The sequence below is a fragment of the Papaver somniferum genome, chromosome 10, assembly GCF_003573695.1.
Source record: "Papaver somniferum cultivar HN1 chromosome 10, ASM357369v1, whole genome shotgun sequence".
Classification (NCBI taxonomy): Eukaryota; Viridiplantae; Streptophyta; class Magnoliopsida; order Ranunculales; family Papaveraceae; genus Papaver; species Papaver somniferum.
This window is the reverse complement of record NC_039367.1, coordinates 143,586,251-143,601,638: the sequence shown is the minus strand read 5'-3', so window position 1 is coordinate 143,601,638 and position 15,388 is coordinate 143,586,251. Positions and strand designations below refer to the sequence as shown.

General features: G+C 34.9%; 1 protein-coding gene, 1 long non-coding RNA gene and 1 pseudogene across 2 annotated transcripts; 2 read left to right on the top strand and 1 right to left on the bottom strand.

Annotated features, from left to right (window-relative positions):
* Positions 1-5,929: 5,929 nt before the first annotated feature.
* Positions 5,930-8,849, top strand: LOC113316392 (annotated as a pseudogene).
* A 128-nt stretch (positions 8,850-8,977) lies between these two features.
* On the top strand, positions 8,978-9,553 carry LOC113319215. The gene is made up of 2 exons (XR_003345224.1): positions 8,978-9,061; positions 9,517-9,553. It is a non-coding gene; the product is annotated as an uncharacterized LOC113319215 (long non-coding RNA).
* Positions 9,554-11,164: 1,611 nt separating this feature from the next.
* On the bottom strand, positions 11,165-12,277 carry LOC113316391 (F-box protein At3g07870-like). The gene has a single exon (XM_026564581.1). The coding sequence runs from the start codon at positions 12,275-12,277 to the stop codon at positions 11,165-11,167; it is 1,113 nt and encodes a 370-aa protein (XP_026420366.1).
* Between the last annotated feature and the right edge of the window lie 3,111 nt (positions 12,278-15,388).

Below are 15,388 nucleotides of genomic sequence, written 5' to 3'. Positions count from 1 at the left end.
TTGAGATTTCTTTGTCTTGCTTCGCAACTTTCTTCTTTTCAGAGTCCAACTGTTCTTGGAGAGCAACCATTTGTGCTTAATTTTCTCATTTAAACTGAAGCGGGCAGCAACTTTTGACTTACGAGTATGCTTAGCCCCTATACGACGTGGATCAACAACCATTGCATATATTTTCTCAGGTGTGTAGCTGACTTCTCCTCGGCGAACCTGCTCACTGATCTGGTTCATCTCTTTCTGCATACAAGTTGTAAAAACAAGCAACTAAATCAAAATTCAAGCTTATGTAGCTACTATGAAGAAAATGAATAAAAGACAACAAAACAAAACTACAGTAATAGAATAAGCAGAATTTTCATTCAAAATGCAGTAACTAGAGTAAAAAAGCAAAAGATAAATTGATCAAATACTACCCTAAATTAGGTTTCCATGTATCATCAAAGAACCCAAAATCTGGAAACAAAAAATAGTTCATAACAAATCATAGTTTGACAACACAAAAGCATGCAGGCATTTAAAACATCAACGAAAAAAATAATTAATGGATCCTGAAAATGGAAAACTACGCGCTATAATCCTATCTTCCCAAGTTGCTCAAAAGTTTGTTATCATACAAACAGGTTGAAAATGTTACTGAAAGTTTGTGCGTCCATCATTCCTATACAAATTTAAATTTCCTAGAAGATATGCATGAGACAATTCTAAGGGGTAAGAGTCAGTGCCCAAATAAGTGGCATGTTTGTGAGTCTGTTACAAGTTGAAGAGAACTTAACCAAGTGTAAAGGCATGTGTCTATTATATCTGCACTATCTCTTTTTTTCTTTGCAGTTTCATTTTATTGCCTAAAAAGATAATGTTTTTGCGACCATCTCCAAACGGATTCAAGTTAAATATTGCAACATCTGCTAATCAAAGTCTTAGGAAGAATAAAAACATTGCCATCATACCAACATTATCTTAAGATTAGTTCAAGTGCATCTTATTACCATTAAGGGCAAAAGTGGATAAATGTCTAGTATAGATGCCACTGTCATCAATATGACCAATGTTAAGCTGATCTGAAGAATGGTATTTTGCAGTAATAATTCTCTTTGTAGCAGAACTGCAAAACCATCGTAGCAAATAGGGCACTCTGCTCATTCTCCTGAAAGAAATTAAACACAATGTTAATGCTTTAGGTTAGTTTAACGAGCTTATAGCACAAAAGTTTACTAATTTGGTAAAGAGCTTACATGGCCTACCAAAATCATGAACAAAGTTTCTCTTGAAATTCATCATCATCATCTTTTTCTACAACTGAAACCAAAACAAAAAGAAAATTTAAGATCAAAGCAAACCCGATCTGGCATATTAGGTAATTGTAAATCCTAAAGTTACTAAATTGATACCTCATCTGCAATACTTTGTCGGATTTTACGTTGTACAGATGCCTGAATTTGATACCTCATCAGATTATGAGATGCAAAATAGAAGGAAACAGATGCATCTCCAACTTACTGCACACATCTACATAATCCATTCACATCTCCATCTTGCCAATTCTGAATATCAACCTCTCTTTATGGTCACTGTTTGAGACCATTACCACCATTACTCCATCTCAGATCACAGTTCACTGTCTCTTGCAATATCATGGGACAAATCATAATCGAACACACACATATTCAGTCATTCATATTCACCCATTCCTGCAATAACAATTTCATCCCTAATCCTAGACAGAAAAGAATGAAAAAGAAACAATCATAATCAGTAAAAGAAACAAAATAATAAATCCCCAAACTCAAGGGTAATAAGTCATTTCCAAGGGAATTGAAACTGAAAATTAAGAAAAACAAAAATCACAACAAGGGTCTTGAAGAATTATACTGACTGGCTGCGGACATTGCTGAAGCCGGCTGCGAAGCCAAATTGCAATTATCTCTACTACCATGAATAACAAGACTTGGATCCAAACAAGCCCTAGTTTCAGCTTCAAGATCACTAAAAGTAACCTAAAACCAGAAAATCAAGCACAAGTGTCAGTATTGATTAAGATTATGAATAAGTAACATAAACCCACAACAGAAGATGAAAAAAATACTTACAAATCCATATCTTTTCGATCTTCCTGTATTCTCACATTCAGTACCAGCACAAGCAGATCGACCCACAGATTCTTCCTTGTATTTCAATGGCAAAAGCTTGAAATCTGTAATTACCCATCTGGTCCTTCCCATTTATTACAAAGCCACAGCACCAGCATCAACACTGTCAATCCAATCTGATTATCAAACCAACAACACTAGCATATCACCATTCTCGCTGTAATTTCCACAGTTCACAACCAAATAAGATACAATAAATCCCTAATTTCAACTCAATCAAAAACCAAAACCAATTAAAATCAAATAAACCCCTGAAATTTCAACCTAATCTCGAAAAACGAATTACCCATCAACAATTTTAAAACAATTTCAAAATTCTAACTCCTCAGATCATCATTGGAGTTAAAATCAGTTACAAGTTTAACTATTTAACAGCAAATAATGATGGATCTCAGTAAACATCGAAATAACAACGAATCATACTTTCTTGATGATACTGAAGTTTGAAGAGAGTTAAAAAGAGTGATTCCGTGTTACTGGTTTGGTTGAAAGAGAGAGAAAGACATGTAGGTGGGTGAGTTGTTAGTGTGAGAAATGGGATCTAGTTTAGCAAAAGATGCAGGAGAAGAGGAAATGGAGATGGGATAGAGAAATGAGGCAGAGAGATAGATTTAGGGTGTTCACTAGAACCCAAGAATTTCTTCACCTATCTACCGATAGCTGCGATTGCATCTCAATCTTTTTCCAATCCATTCATCATCAATTAATCGATGTGAGATTTGGTTTCGTTTGTTCAGATGTAGAATTGGAGTTAGGGTTGTTTTTTTTCTGAGGGAGGGGAAGATGGGAGACGAGAGAAAAGTGAGTGAATGAAGATAAGTGAGAGAAAAAAAAATCGTTTTATCTAAAAGAATTTAAACGGATAAGATGTGGTAGGATGGGGTCATACGGATTATGAAAATATTTGGACGGTATAGATTTATGTTAAGAGTGTCATACGGATCAAGGAAAGTGTGTTTTATTTATGCTTTCTCTTTGTGTTAATACGAACTCATATTTTCGGTTTAATTATCAATCTTCGACATGAAAAAAAATCCAAAAAAAAAATATTAATAAATTTAGGACATTGTTATCGACGTTCTGATATAAAAAAATCCAAAAAATGTATAAGAATGAATCGGGAAAATGAAAAATGAATTCGATAATTGGTGTGTTTTCTTTGTGCTTTCTCTTTGTGTTTTTGTGCTTTCTCTTAGTGCTTCCAGTTTGAATTTCGACTAGTCACATAGGTCATGAAGTAATTTTGACAAGTCATACAGGTAATGAAGTAGCTTTGGTTCACACTGGTAAGCTCAGGTTATAAGATTACTAGAGATGGACCACGAAATTCAGGATGGTTCTGACTTCAAACTTGGCTGGATACATCATCAAAATTGAAAAATATGAAGCTCAATGTTGATTGGAACTTCAAATTGGTATAACAACATACAAACTGTGAACCAAGAAGCTCCGGGGGGTTTTGACTTCAAACTTAGCATGATACATCATCGAAATCGATAAATATGAAGCTTTGTGTTGATTCGAAATTCAAATGTGGTATAACAACATACAAACTATGAACCAAGAAGCTCCGAGAGGATTCTGACTTCAAATTTATCACGATGTATCATCGAAATTGATAAATATGAAGCTCAGTGTCTATTCGAACTTCGAATTCGGTATAACGACTTACAAATTATGAACCAAGAAGCTCTGAGAGGGTTCTGACTTCAAGCATAGGATGATACATCATCAAAATCGATAATTATGAAGCTCGATCTCAATTCTAGCTTCAAATTCGGTGTAATGGCATATAATCTATGAACCACGAAGCTATGAGAGGATTCTGACTTCAAACTTAGCATGACACATCATCGAAATCGATAAATATGAAGCTCAGCATCGATTTGAACTTCAAATTCGGTATAACGATAAACAAACTAGTAAAAGTGAGTTCGTGGATAATTAGTCGATAAGCATGATTTAGCAATGTTGGTGGGAAACTGAGCACTAGTGGAATGGATTAGATGGAATCAGGCGAGCAACCAGTAAAACTGAGTTAACTTGGAGTGAGTTCATGGATAATTAGTCAAGATAAGCATGATTTAGTAATGCTGGTGAGAAATCGAGTACTAGTGCAATGAATTAGGTCTCAGAGCGAGTTTATTTCTCGAAGTTTCCAGAAAATGGTTTGTTTAAGGTTTCATCTAATTTTTCGATGGAATCTTACTTGTAAATGGGTGGATTCACCGTTCTTACAAAGTTTCTGACTTATAGTAGTCCACTCCCTCTTAGGTTTCGAACTCGGAGCCACTTTCTTTCTCGAAGTTGCCATAAAATGGTTTGTTTAAGGTTTCAGAGAATTTTTCGATGGAATCTTACTTGTAAATGGGTGGATTCATCGTTCTTACAAAGTTTCCGACTTATAGTAGTCCACTCCCTCCCAGGTTTCGAACTCGGAGCCACTTTCTTTCTCGAAGTTGCCAAAAAATGATTTGTTTAAGGTTTCGGAGAATTTTTCTCAGAAACTTATGAAAGACTCGATATCGGTCAATTTTGTGCGCTTAGTTCTATTTCTTCGGTCTCAATTTTATCCGCTTAATCCGTATGAAAAACCGAAATTAAATATCCGTTGCCCAAAAAATTACACTGTATATTCATATGACTATGCATTATTCACCGTCCAAATTTCCTATAAAGAATCCTAATGATTTTCGGCCGACCGCCTTATATAGGATGAAAAATAACCTTCTGACGTCACAAACTTTGTGCATAGAAATTGAAACTCAAAATTTTATTTACAAATTAAAATTCATATACCTTAAGTTTTATCTGAATTCCTTAAGTTCAACTATCAAATTTTAGATTTACAATTGAAGTATCGAATTCTGATTACACTTGTTTAATTTGACGCAATCGCCTCAATTTAAAAAGGTTGTTTTTCCAATTTCTTCCATCTCACTACAATGTGAACTCGTATTTACCTATTAATTCAGTCCGGATTTCCATCTGGTTTACTTAGTTTAGTTTGTTGCCCGTCAATTTTTTCGTATGTCGGTCGTCTCCCTCAATTTCTCTCAAATTCTATCGTTTTCTCTTGTTATCCATCATCTTACCCGAATATCCATCAACCTTAGTCAATTTCATTTCTTATATACTAATCTTATCAAATAAAACTCGACCTCACTTGATTTTCATTGTTACTCGTCTATCTTTCCAATTTTGGTCGCATTGGTCATTTTCAATCGTTTTTCATCGTTTTTTCCAGTTATCTATAATTTTAACTTAATTTTAGTTGACTTTGGTAAATTTCACTTATTATCTACTAATTTCTATCCAATATATCACTCGAGCTCACTTGGTTTTTCTTTGATTCCTTGGGTTTTGTATGGTTAACGCAAACCGTACTTCCATTGGAAATTCCCATGAGGAACAGGTCACGCCACGCCTGGCCGGATAAACTCTTTCTAGATCGATCAGATCGAATCAATCCCTCCTCATTCGTCGAATTTGAGCCTGTCTTCATCATAAGTCCCAAGGAATATCTATAGAATGACCATTTTACCCTTTGCCAGCCATTTATTTAAAATTGACGGTTATACCCTTGTTGGACACAACAAATAATTCGGTGACTTCGAAAATGGCCAAATTACACTTGCCAGAATATGTGCAATAAATAGTTCGATGATTGTGAAAATGATCAAAAAACCCTTGCCGAAAAATGTGAAACAAATAATCAGACATTTTCAAAAATGACCAAATTACCCTTGCGAGATATGTGCAACAAATAATCGGTTACTTCAAAAATGACCAAATCACCCTTGCCAGAAAAGGCACAACAAACATTCAGGTAATTGTGAAAATGACCAAGTTAGCCTTACCGAAATATGTGCAACAAATAATCAGGTGACTTAAAACTAGTTATGTTTTTGTTCTTCCATAATATTTTTATTTCTACGTCTTCATAAACTACCAAGTTAACAACTAAATATATTATTCAAATAAAATTTAAAAAAATATGCATAAGCATTCTTTAACGGATATCGGATATTATCTTTCATGATAATTCCTTTTCTGTATCTATTTCATTAAAGTAAGAATACTCGATAAGACATCTGTATCGACATTCGGATTACTACCTTATCCAACGGTGCCAAAACTACAGCTCTTATGTGGCGCGAAAACATCTTAGGGTAAACGAATTGGCGGGAATGTTGGCGCTTTTTTTGGGTGGAATCTAAAATTCATGTTTGGTAAATCTAGAATTGAAACCCTGAGGCAGAAACTCTCTCCTTCTCTCTCATTTGGAACCTTTTCACAGCTTCTATCTCACCTTTCTTTCTTTCTTTCTTTCTTTCTGTGTCTCAATTTCAGTAAAAAAAACTCCGATCCATCACATATCTTATGAAGTAAAACAAAAAGTAAAACTTGTTTCCGGAATTAAACCTCAAATCCGTAACATCTCTAGTTCACAGTTTGAAAGGAACTCGAATCCCTCGTTTCTCTCTCAGAAATTGAAAGGGAATGACGCGGCCGTTACAGTTTTAGGTTTGTTCTGATTTCTTTTTTTATTCCCTTGAGAAAGTTTTGATGCTATATATTATTCAGATCCAGGGTTTTATCAGTGTGGGATTTGTTTGATCTTTGGATTTCTTGAGCGGTTCATTTAATTTTGGGGTTTTAATCAATTTATTACTTCGATTTTGTCCGGTTACTGTTGACAATTGATTGATTCAATTTTTTTCAGTGAAAATTGTTTCTTTTACCAAGAATTTATCAAGATTTAGTAAGCTAGATATTTCATCTGTTTACTTAAATCTCTTTGGCGTGCTCGTTTTATTTAGTTTTTATACAGGCTTGTATCTTTCTCTATTAGATGTTTTCTTCGTTTATTTTACTTTTCTTAGATAGACTTTCATTGAATTAAGGAACAAAATTGATTTTCTTCAAAGTGGGATTTCATTCAATTGAAATGTGGGTTGAGTTTTTAGAATTGTCTGTTCATGTAATAGGGGAAATTTGAGATTTTTAGAAGTGGGTAGTGATGGAGTTGAGCTTAACAAATTGGGCTTTCTGTGTATTACAAATTTGTTACTACCCAAATTAAAATCCCTGTGAATTTTAATCGTTTGGGTATTGCTTTTTCGGTTGTGATTGCTTAGTCATTGTCTTATGAATCGCTGCTTTGGGTTCTGATTAGAAGATATTTTTATTTAACAAATATGTGATTTATGTTGTTCCAGTCGGGCAGCCATGTGGGTAACAGTAGTCTGATTTGCTTTTTGTTGCAATACGAGAGAGTTTGTCAAAGTAAAGGATGATTGTGATGCCTACCATTATGCTGACAAGTGACAAGCGTTTATGTTGTTTGATTCATAATTGAGATATTAGAGGGTTTGTGAAAGAAAAGGCTCATTCTTATGCTCATCATTAGGCATTATGCTTTGGTAGATTTTTTTGCTCAGTGTGTTTATTTGAAGCCTGTTTAGGTATGGGATAAAATTTGTGAACTATATCATTTCTATGCGAATCCATTGGATTCAGTTGCTGGTTCATCTTCATTTGTATGTGATAATGAAGTACCATGACTGTCAACTGTTTTTCAGGGATCCTACCTTTACTCACTTGTTGCTAGTTGGAATCTTTTTATTATAATTAACCTTGCTCTATTTTTTTTTACTGTACACTGCCCTCAAGCCGTTGGGAGACACAAGCCCTTGGGAGACAGGGTGCTTGTTGTAACCAAGACAGCATAGCAGAAGACCACAGGTGGTATTCAGTCGCCTTCTACCGCTCAGACTAAGCCACAAGGAAGTGAGCTCCTTGCTATTGAGAAGGGTAAGACCGTCGGAAAGGACCAAGTCGATGTTAGTGTGAAGGTAATGATTAGCTCAGCTAAGGGGTATTTATCTTCTGTGTGTCTATGGTTTTGAATTGACATTAACAATTGTAAGCTGATTTGTTGGTAGACTGGTGCTCAAATCATTTACTCCAAATATGCCGGAACTGAAGTGGACTTGAATTGAGTAAGCCATATTTTATTGAATGACGATGGCATTGTTGGTATTCTCGAGACCGAAGATGTCAAGGATTTTAAGCCCCTGAACGAACGCGTGTTAATTAACGTATGTTCCCACTTTACATAGTCAGATTCTTCATAAATCTAGAGAAATTTAAGGTGTCAATATAAGTAAAGAATGGCTTGGGAGAGTAATAAATTGGAAAAACAATTGCACGTAAATTTTACAGGGGAGGGTTGGACCTTGCACTATGAGGCACCATAGTAGTATTGGGTTCATGTGAACATGGTTTCTTTTACCTAAGCAGGCAATGTTTTAGATTGGGGTTGTTACTCGTTGCATTATTTTGGTTGTAGTATAATTTGTGATTACATATTTGAGTGATTTCCTATTTAATAGTGGTTCTTACACATGATCGTGTTCAGGTTGAGGAGGCCGAGAAGGAAACTGCTGGTGGGTTACTTCTAACAGAGGATAGCAAGGAGAAGCCCTCCATTGGAACGGTAAGAAAACTTTTGTTTTACGGGTTTGAGTTACACATGCATTACCTTCTAGGTTCATCTCAGTCGATATCCATGTAAGTCCTACCTTTGAGCTGTGTACAAATGTCCATTTAGAGTGCTTCAGAGTATACAATTGAACTGTACAAATTCTTATATAGGTATATCAGTTTGTCCTTTCTTTGTACATGTACTATGTAAGCTGATGTGACATGTGCCATTCGAAGCAATAGACATGATAATTTTACACCTATCTTGACATTTACTTAGGCAATTCCCCTCTATGTTTTTTTTTATCATAGTTTGTCCATCATAAGTAGTCACTGTTTTCTTATAATTCTGCAGATAAAAGGTCCTTCATTTCAGAGTTTACAAACACGAATGCAACACCTGAAAAACAAATCAAGCCATCAAAGAAGTAAGTCATGCATATGTCTTTTAACCTTGCATAATGATTGTTTGGTTAGTTATTCAGGAATATCAATTTGGTGACTAACGGGGAACTCATAAGAACATGTGTAACTTCAGTTCAGGGTAAATACTCATATTGATTCATCTTTAAAATATAACCTATTTAACAAGACAAGGATTTCAATCATAAGTGTTCTGTATTCACCTAGTTGCCGTAAACCATGAATCTAATGTCGGGTCTTTACAAAAGTTCGAACATTGGTTCTGCTAGATCATTTCTGCAGACCGACATTTCTTTTTCTTTTTATTTTCTTTCTTTATTGGCAAAACCTGCGGTCTTCTCAGCACCTTGCTTGTCACTAGTATATGCGCATACCCATTTTACGAATCTTGCTATAGTCACCATCTTGCATAATCTGTATATACTCACAAGGCATAACTAGTATTCATTTCTTCTTAAAGGTCTGGACCTGAATCAGAAGTAATTCAATTGCAGCGAGAGCTTAAAAAAAGCCTTCCGACCAACTTGAGGTGTGTCACTCTCTCCTAGTTCTTATTTCTTGCTATACAAAGCTGTTGGAGGAGAAGAAAGTGGGGAGAAGCAATAATGCTTGCAAGCAAGTCATTATCTACACAAATCTGGCAGTGTGTTGAGTGATAGAATAAATGACTTGTACTAGTGTGAATTTTGAGTTTTTATTAGTGTTTCTCGGATTTTGAACATAAGTGTCGATTGAATTCAGCTGTAAGTTGGATTAAGTGTAACTTGACACAAACAATTGTTTAGGGGAGAATTTGAATTACGATTGGGTGTATATCTATTGGATTAAATTCATAGTTTTTTTCGAACCCTTATGCAGGATGATTAGTAAACTGTCCAACCAATGATCTAAGCTAGCTACATGCTCGTGATCTCTTCTGATTTGGTGATTCTAAACTTGGTTGCTGAGACAGGTTTGACCGACCAAAATTTATTTTGACTTGCTAGTCTGTGGTCGCTTGACGTAAATAGCTACTAACCTACTATGGCACTCACTATACAGAACTTGGAAAAAGTACTTGAACAACCAAAAACATTATTTGGTAGCTAAGAAGTAGCGGTAACAGGTTAGCAACCGCTAAAACTTATGGTAGTCGGAATTTTGGTTGCTTAACTGTTAAAGCGACCAAAATTTTGGGCTCTTGCTAAGATTTTGGTTGCTCAAACCAAGTTTTCTTGTAGTGTATCCCTATATGATATTTTGGCGAGATATTGACAAGTCAACGCGATAAATTGACCGAGATGGTTAAAGTGGATGGAATCCGTTTAACTTGCCTAGTTTTGTAAAAAATAAAAAAAGTGGCCTAGAAATGAAAGTGAGGGTCCAGACCAGCCGAATTTTTGATAGTCAAGCATATGAGATAATAAAGAGCATCAATATAACAGCTACATTCACGGATTGACAACAACTAAGACGACACTCACAACCACAAGATATCTCAAAGGGTAAGATTCACTAATTCTTGCCAACAAATCACTAAGAAACCAGCTTAGCAAAAATATAGAAAGCAGACACATATATTTCAAGTACATAATAGTCATGTTCTTAAAATATTTTTTGTTACCATTACAACCACATCTTCTAAGTATTCTTTCTCTGCATGCACCACATAAATTTCTGAGCTAAGGCAATACTAGGCTCTCCACAAAAACAGAACAACTGACAGAATCAGCCTCTAACTCCTTGAACTCAAGTATCGCACTATAAGTCATGCAAAAAGATTAAATCTTGAAGTGACAACATTAAACAAATAAAAGTTGAGAACTAAGAACCAAATAGATTTCCTATCCAGGAGCATAAGACTACTGGGAACCTGCAATATTTTCTGCATATATATCTCAGACTCTGCTTCTTATTTCTTATAAAAGGAAATAAGTTTACAGTAGTAAGCATTGCATTATAATTAAGTCTACCAAAAGTGAATCACAAAATCCGAAGCAAACTTAGCAGGAGTAATTCATACATGATATAATAACACCACACACTGTCAATTCATTAGATTTAGGAATGAGAAGATCCCTTGTTATCTAGTCTCAAAATGCTTAAAATTTCAATAAAGGTTTACTTACCTAGAGATCTATTGCTTCATTTTGCGGCTTCTTCAGTTTATCACTGTTTTCTGCCTCCTCACTTGAACTTGTTGTTTCACCAGATTCCATTATTTTTGCATCTTTTTCTCCTAATACGTTTAATGAAACTAAAGTATTCCTGTGAGGGATGGAAGCAGTAATAGTCTTGCCAAAATTCACATCCATTTTGGCAGATGATGCTTCTGGATCATAACCATAAAGTGTGTGATGCTCATAACATAGAAGCCTACCACTCTTTGTAAACCCAAATGGCGATGAATGTCGTAATATATTGACGTCTTCTAAACTAAACTCTTTTCTCCATCTCAAGTCATTATAATTATCTCTATTCTTCTTCAACAACCATATTTCACTTTTACCAGAAAAAGAATAGCGATAATAAGTAGCACTCGAAAAATCACCAAAAACCCCTAGTGAAATAGGAAAATATAAATAACCAGATGGTGTGAACCAAGGCGGTGGTGGAAGTTTTCTAAACTTTTCATCACTCAAATGGAAAACAAGAATGGTTCCTTTGTTATCTGCCCAGTGAAGAGCACCATTTGCAAACGCACCAGCATCTTTTCTAAACGTTTCCACATTCATGTCAATCGTTCCCAAATTTCTCCATCCAGTGCTACTTCCAAGAGTGTATACCTGAACATTTGAGTCTGCATATACCCTAACAACCTTGTACTCATTGGTGGAAAGAGTGTAGCCAAATCCAGTCCACCAGTAATTTTCTTTAGATGTTGGAAAAATTATATATTCTCTGGTAATTGGATTAAAGATATATGTAGGTCCATAAATATGTTTACGAAATGAGTGGAGGCAAATTAAACCATTGCAAGAACCAGCAAAAGAATAACCAGGAGCATGCTCGTAAAATGGTAGGTTTACATTCATTCTTTCTTTTCTACCGAAGGGTGTCTCATCAGAATTCTCATCATACTCATCATAAGAAAAATCATTGATAACACCATGTAAGAAAACAAAATTCAACTTTCCAGAATCATCATCACTAGCAGAATTAAGATGATTCAGGTGCTTTTGAGAGAAGGATGGAAGATGAATAAGATCTCTCCAAGGTTTGCAAACCAATTTACACTCCATAACACATTAAGTCGGTAATCTACTCAATATCTCTGGTATGATATCTTTGGGTAGATCATCAAGCCTCCCTGTTGGATATTGGAGTGTTTTGTGTTGGTATCTGGACTTGCTTCTATGATATTCTGAATTTGAAATTTCAATTAGATGTTACTGACTCACTCTCTATGATCTTATCTTGTTTTTCATTCACTAATATTTTTTTCTTTTTCATTTCTCTTACTAACTGAGTAGTACAAGTATCCATACATATAGGCTTTTTAGCCGACCTTTGAACTCTCTAATCTTCTCTAAAATTTTCATTCAGATAAACTATTTTGACTGACACACTATACAGACTCCATATAATTCTTTTCTCTGTCTTTCATTTCACACTTGTTCACATTAAAGGACACACTTCAGCATACTCTAGATTTTTCTTGTCACAAACTTCATTCACACTAACCTGACAAACTAACTAGATTATTTTTCTAACTTCTTTACTGTTTTACAGTCTTGTTAACTTTTGGAAATGCATTAACTCCAACACTCCTCCCTAATGCATTTTCTCTTCTATTCGATGGAACTGCTTTCATTTTTCTGTCACACTTCATTTATTTGTTGTAGTCTTCCCTTAGGACTGCAAAGCCGCATGTCTCGATTGTGCTTGTTCTTGATTTTTCTCTCCAAACTTTCTTGTACCTTGGAACCGTCCTGCGATGTTTACAACCTCCATATTCTTTTGTTGAAACCTGTTTTTGTTGAAGCTTTAGTGAACGAAACTGCGAACCTTTATCAACTTCTGCCCTCATTGCTGCATTATGTACATAATTCCAGTAGATTGGAAAATTTCTCTCTTTTACTTTTACTTTGACAATGACCTGATGTTTTTTTTTCTTATGATATATGAAACACATGCCATTATCAAAATATAGAGAATACCCATTTTCTACCATCTGACCAACACTTAGTAAATTAGCTTTTAGATTAGGAACTAGGAAAACATTTTTGATAAGTCTCATACCTTTTCTAGTTTGTATGGCTATCGTAACTTTTCCTTTCGCTTCAACCAAGTCACTATTTCCTAGCCTGATTAGAGACTTGATAGATGTATCCAAATCGCGGAAAATACTTTCATCTCCCGTCATGTGATTGCTGCAGCCACTATCAATGTACCAGGCTTCCTTTTTCTCTTCTGCTGATGTTTGATGGGCATAAAACATGTGCTCCTCCTCCTTTTCAGCTTCATGAAAATTGGCTTGATTGTTTTTTTTAAAACGACATTCTTTTACAAGATGTCCGTGTCGACGACAATTATAGCATTGTAGTTTGCTTTCGTCAAACCAACAATCATTTTCTAGATGATTAGTCTTTCCGCAAATCCTACATGCCTGATACTCTTTCTTCCATCTTGCCTCCTTGTAACTTTCTTCTCCTCTTCTAAAATTTTCATTACAATCATTTTTTTCATTAGATTTTTCTGCCTTCAGGTTTACTTTTGATTGAAAAGAACTTTCTATTTCTTTTTCATGACGCCTATTTAATCTTTGTTCATAGGCTTCAAGCGAACCCATAAGTTCTGTCACCGAAAGAGTTGCGATGTCTTTCGACTCTTCAATGGCAGTAACTATAGGATCATACTTATCATTGAGACTTATGAGGATTTTTTCCACCAACTTCTTATCACCAATATTTTCTCTATAGGTTTTCATTTGATTGACAATCTCCATTACTCTTGAGTAGTAATCTTTTGCAGCTTCTGAATCTTTCATCTTAATGTTCTCTAAATCTCTTCTCAAAGATTGCAATTTTACTGATCTTACCTTTTCATTTCCTTGAAACTCATTTTTCAACAAATCCCATGCCTTTTTGGCTTTTGTAGCTCCCATAATTTGACGAAAAATTGTGTCATCTACTGCCATCTGAATTGTGTACAAGGCTTTTGTTGCTCCGGAGTGGTTGTTGTAGATTCAGTCAAGGTTATGCCGCTTTCGACAACTTCCCATAATTCTTGAGATAGGAAGTATGTCCTCATTTTAATACTCCAGAAATCTTACTTTTCTCCAAAAAATATTGGAACAACTACTGATTGACTTGAACTGCTGTTTCTCGACATGATAGCACGCGGAAACAAACGCCCATTTCAATCGAACAAGCTCTGATACCACTGTTGGATATTAGAGTGTTTTTTGTTGGTACCTGGACTTGCTTCTATGATATTCTGAATTTGAAATTTCAATTAGATGTTACTGACTCACTCTCTCTGATCTTATCTTGTTTTTCATTCACTAACATTTTTTTCTTTTTCATTTCTCTTATTAACTGAGTAGTACAAGTACCCATACATATAGGCTTTTTAGCCGATCTTTGAACTCTCTAATCTTCTCTAGAATTTTCATTCAAATAAACTATTTTGACTGACACACTATACAGACTCCAGAGAATTCTTTTCTCTGTCTTTCATTTCACACTTGTTCACATTACAGGACACACTTTAGCAAACTCTAGATTTTTCTTATCTCAAACTTCATTCACACTAACCTGACAAACTAACTAGATTATTTTTCTAACTTCTTTACTGTTTTACAGTCTTGTTAACTTTTGGAAATGCATTAACTCCAACACTCCCCATAATGAAATTCGATTGATTAAAGAGAGACTGCAAATTGAATCACAAATTTCATTTTTCTAGGGTTTTCTAAGAGAAAAATGGAGATCTGATTTTGGGACTGATAATGAAAAGATGAAATAATAATGGGTTCTTCTTCAATTGGGGAGTGAGGTTTTAGGGGAAATGACAAATATGTACAAGGAACTGTGTTTATTTACATGAGATAAAGATATTCCTATTTTATTTTATTTTTCATTGATTGGATAAAAGATATCCCATAGCAGAATAGCAAACCTACAAATAGTGGTTCGACAATTTTCTGGTGTTTGCATTTGCTTTGAGCAGTTGATTTTACAATCTCTGGAAACAAAAAAAAAAATAGTTAGGAAAAATATTTCATAATGATGTCTAAATGCAAAGATATTTACTTTTGGCAAAACAGATTCATTTTGCTTATGGAACATTTTTTTGCTTATGGTGACCGAAATACGAACTGTTTTTGTGATAGAGCTAATTTTCGTCGT

What these genes read in the sequence shown, in the direction of transcription:
- LOC113316391 (XM_026564581.1), bottom strand. Translation starts at nt 12,277, where the DNA reads ATGGAGTGTAAATTGGTTTGCAAACCTTGGAGAGATCTTATTCATCTT.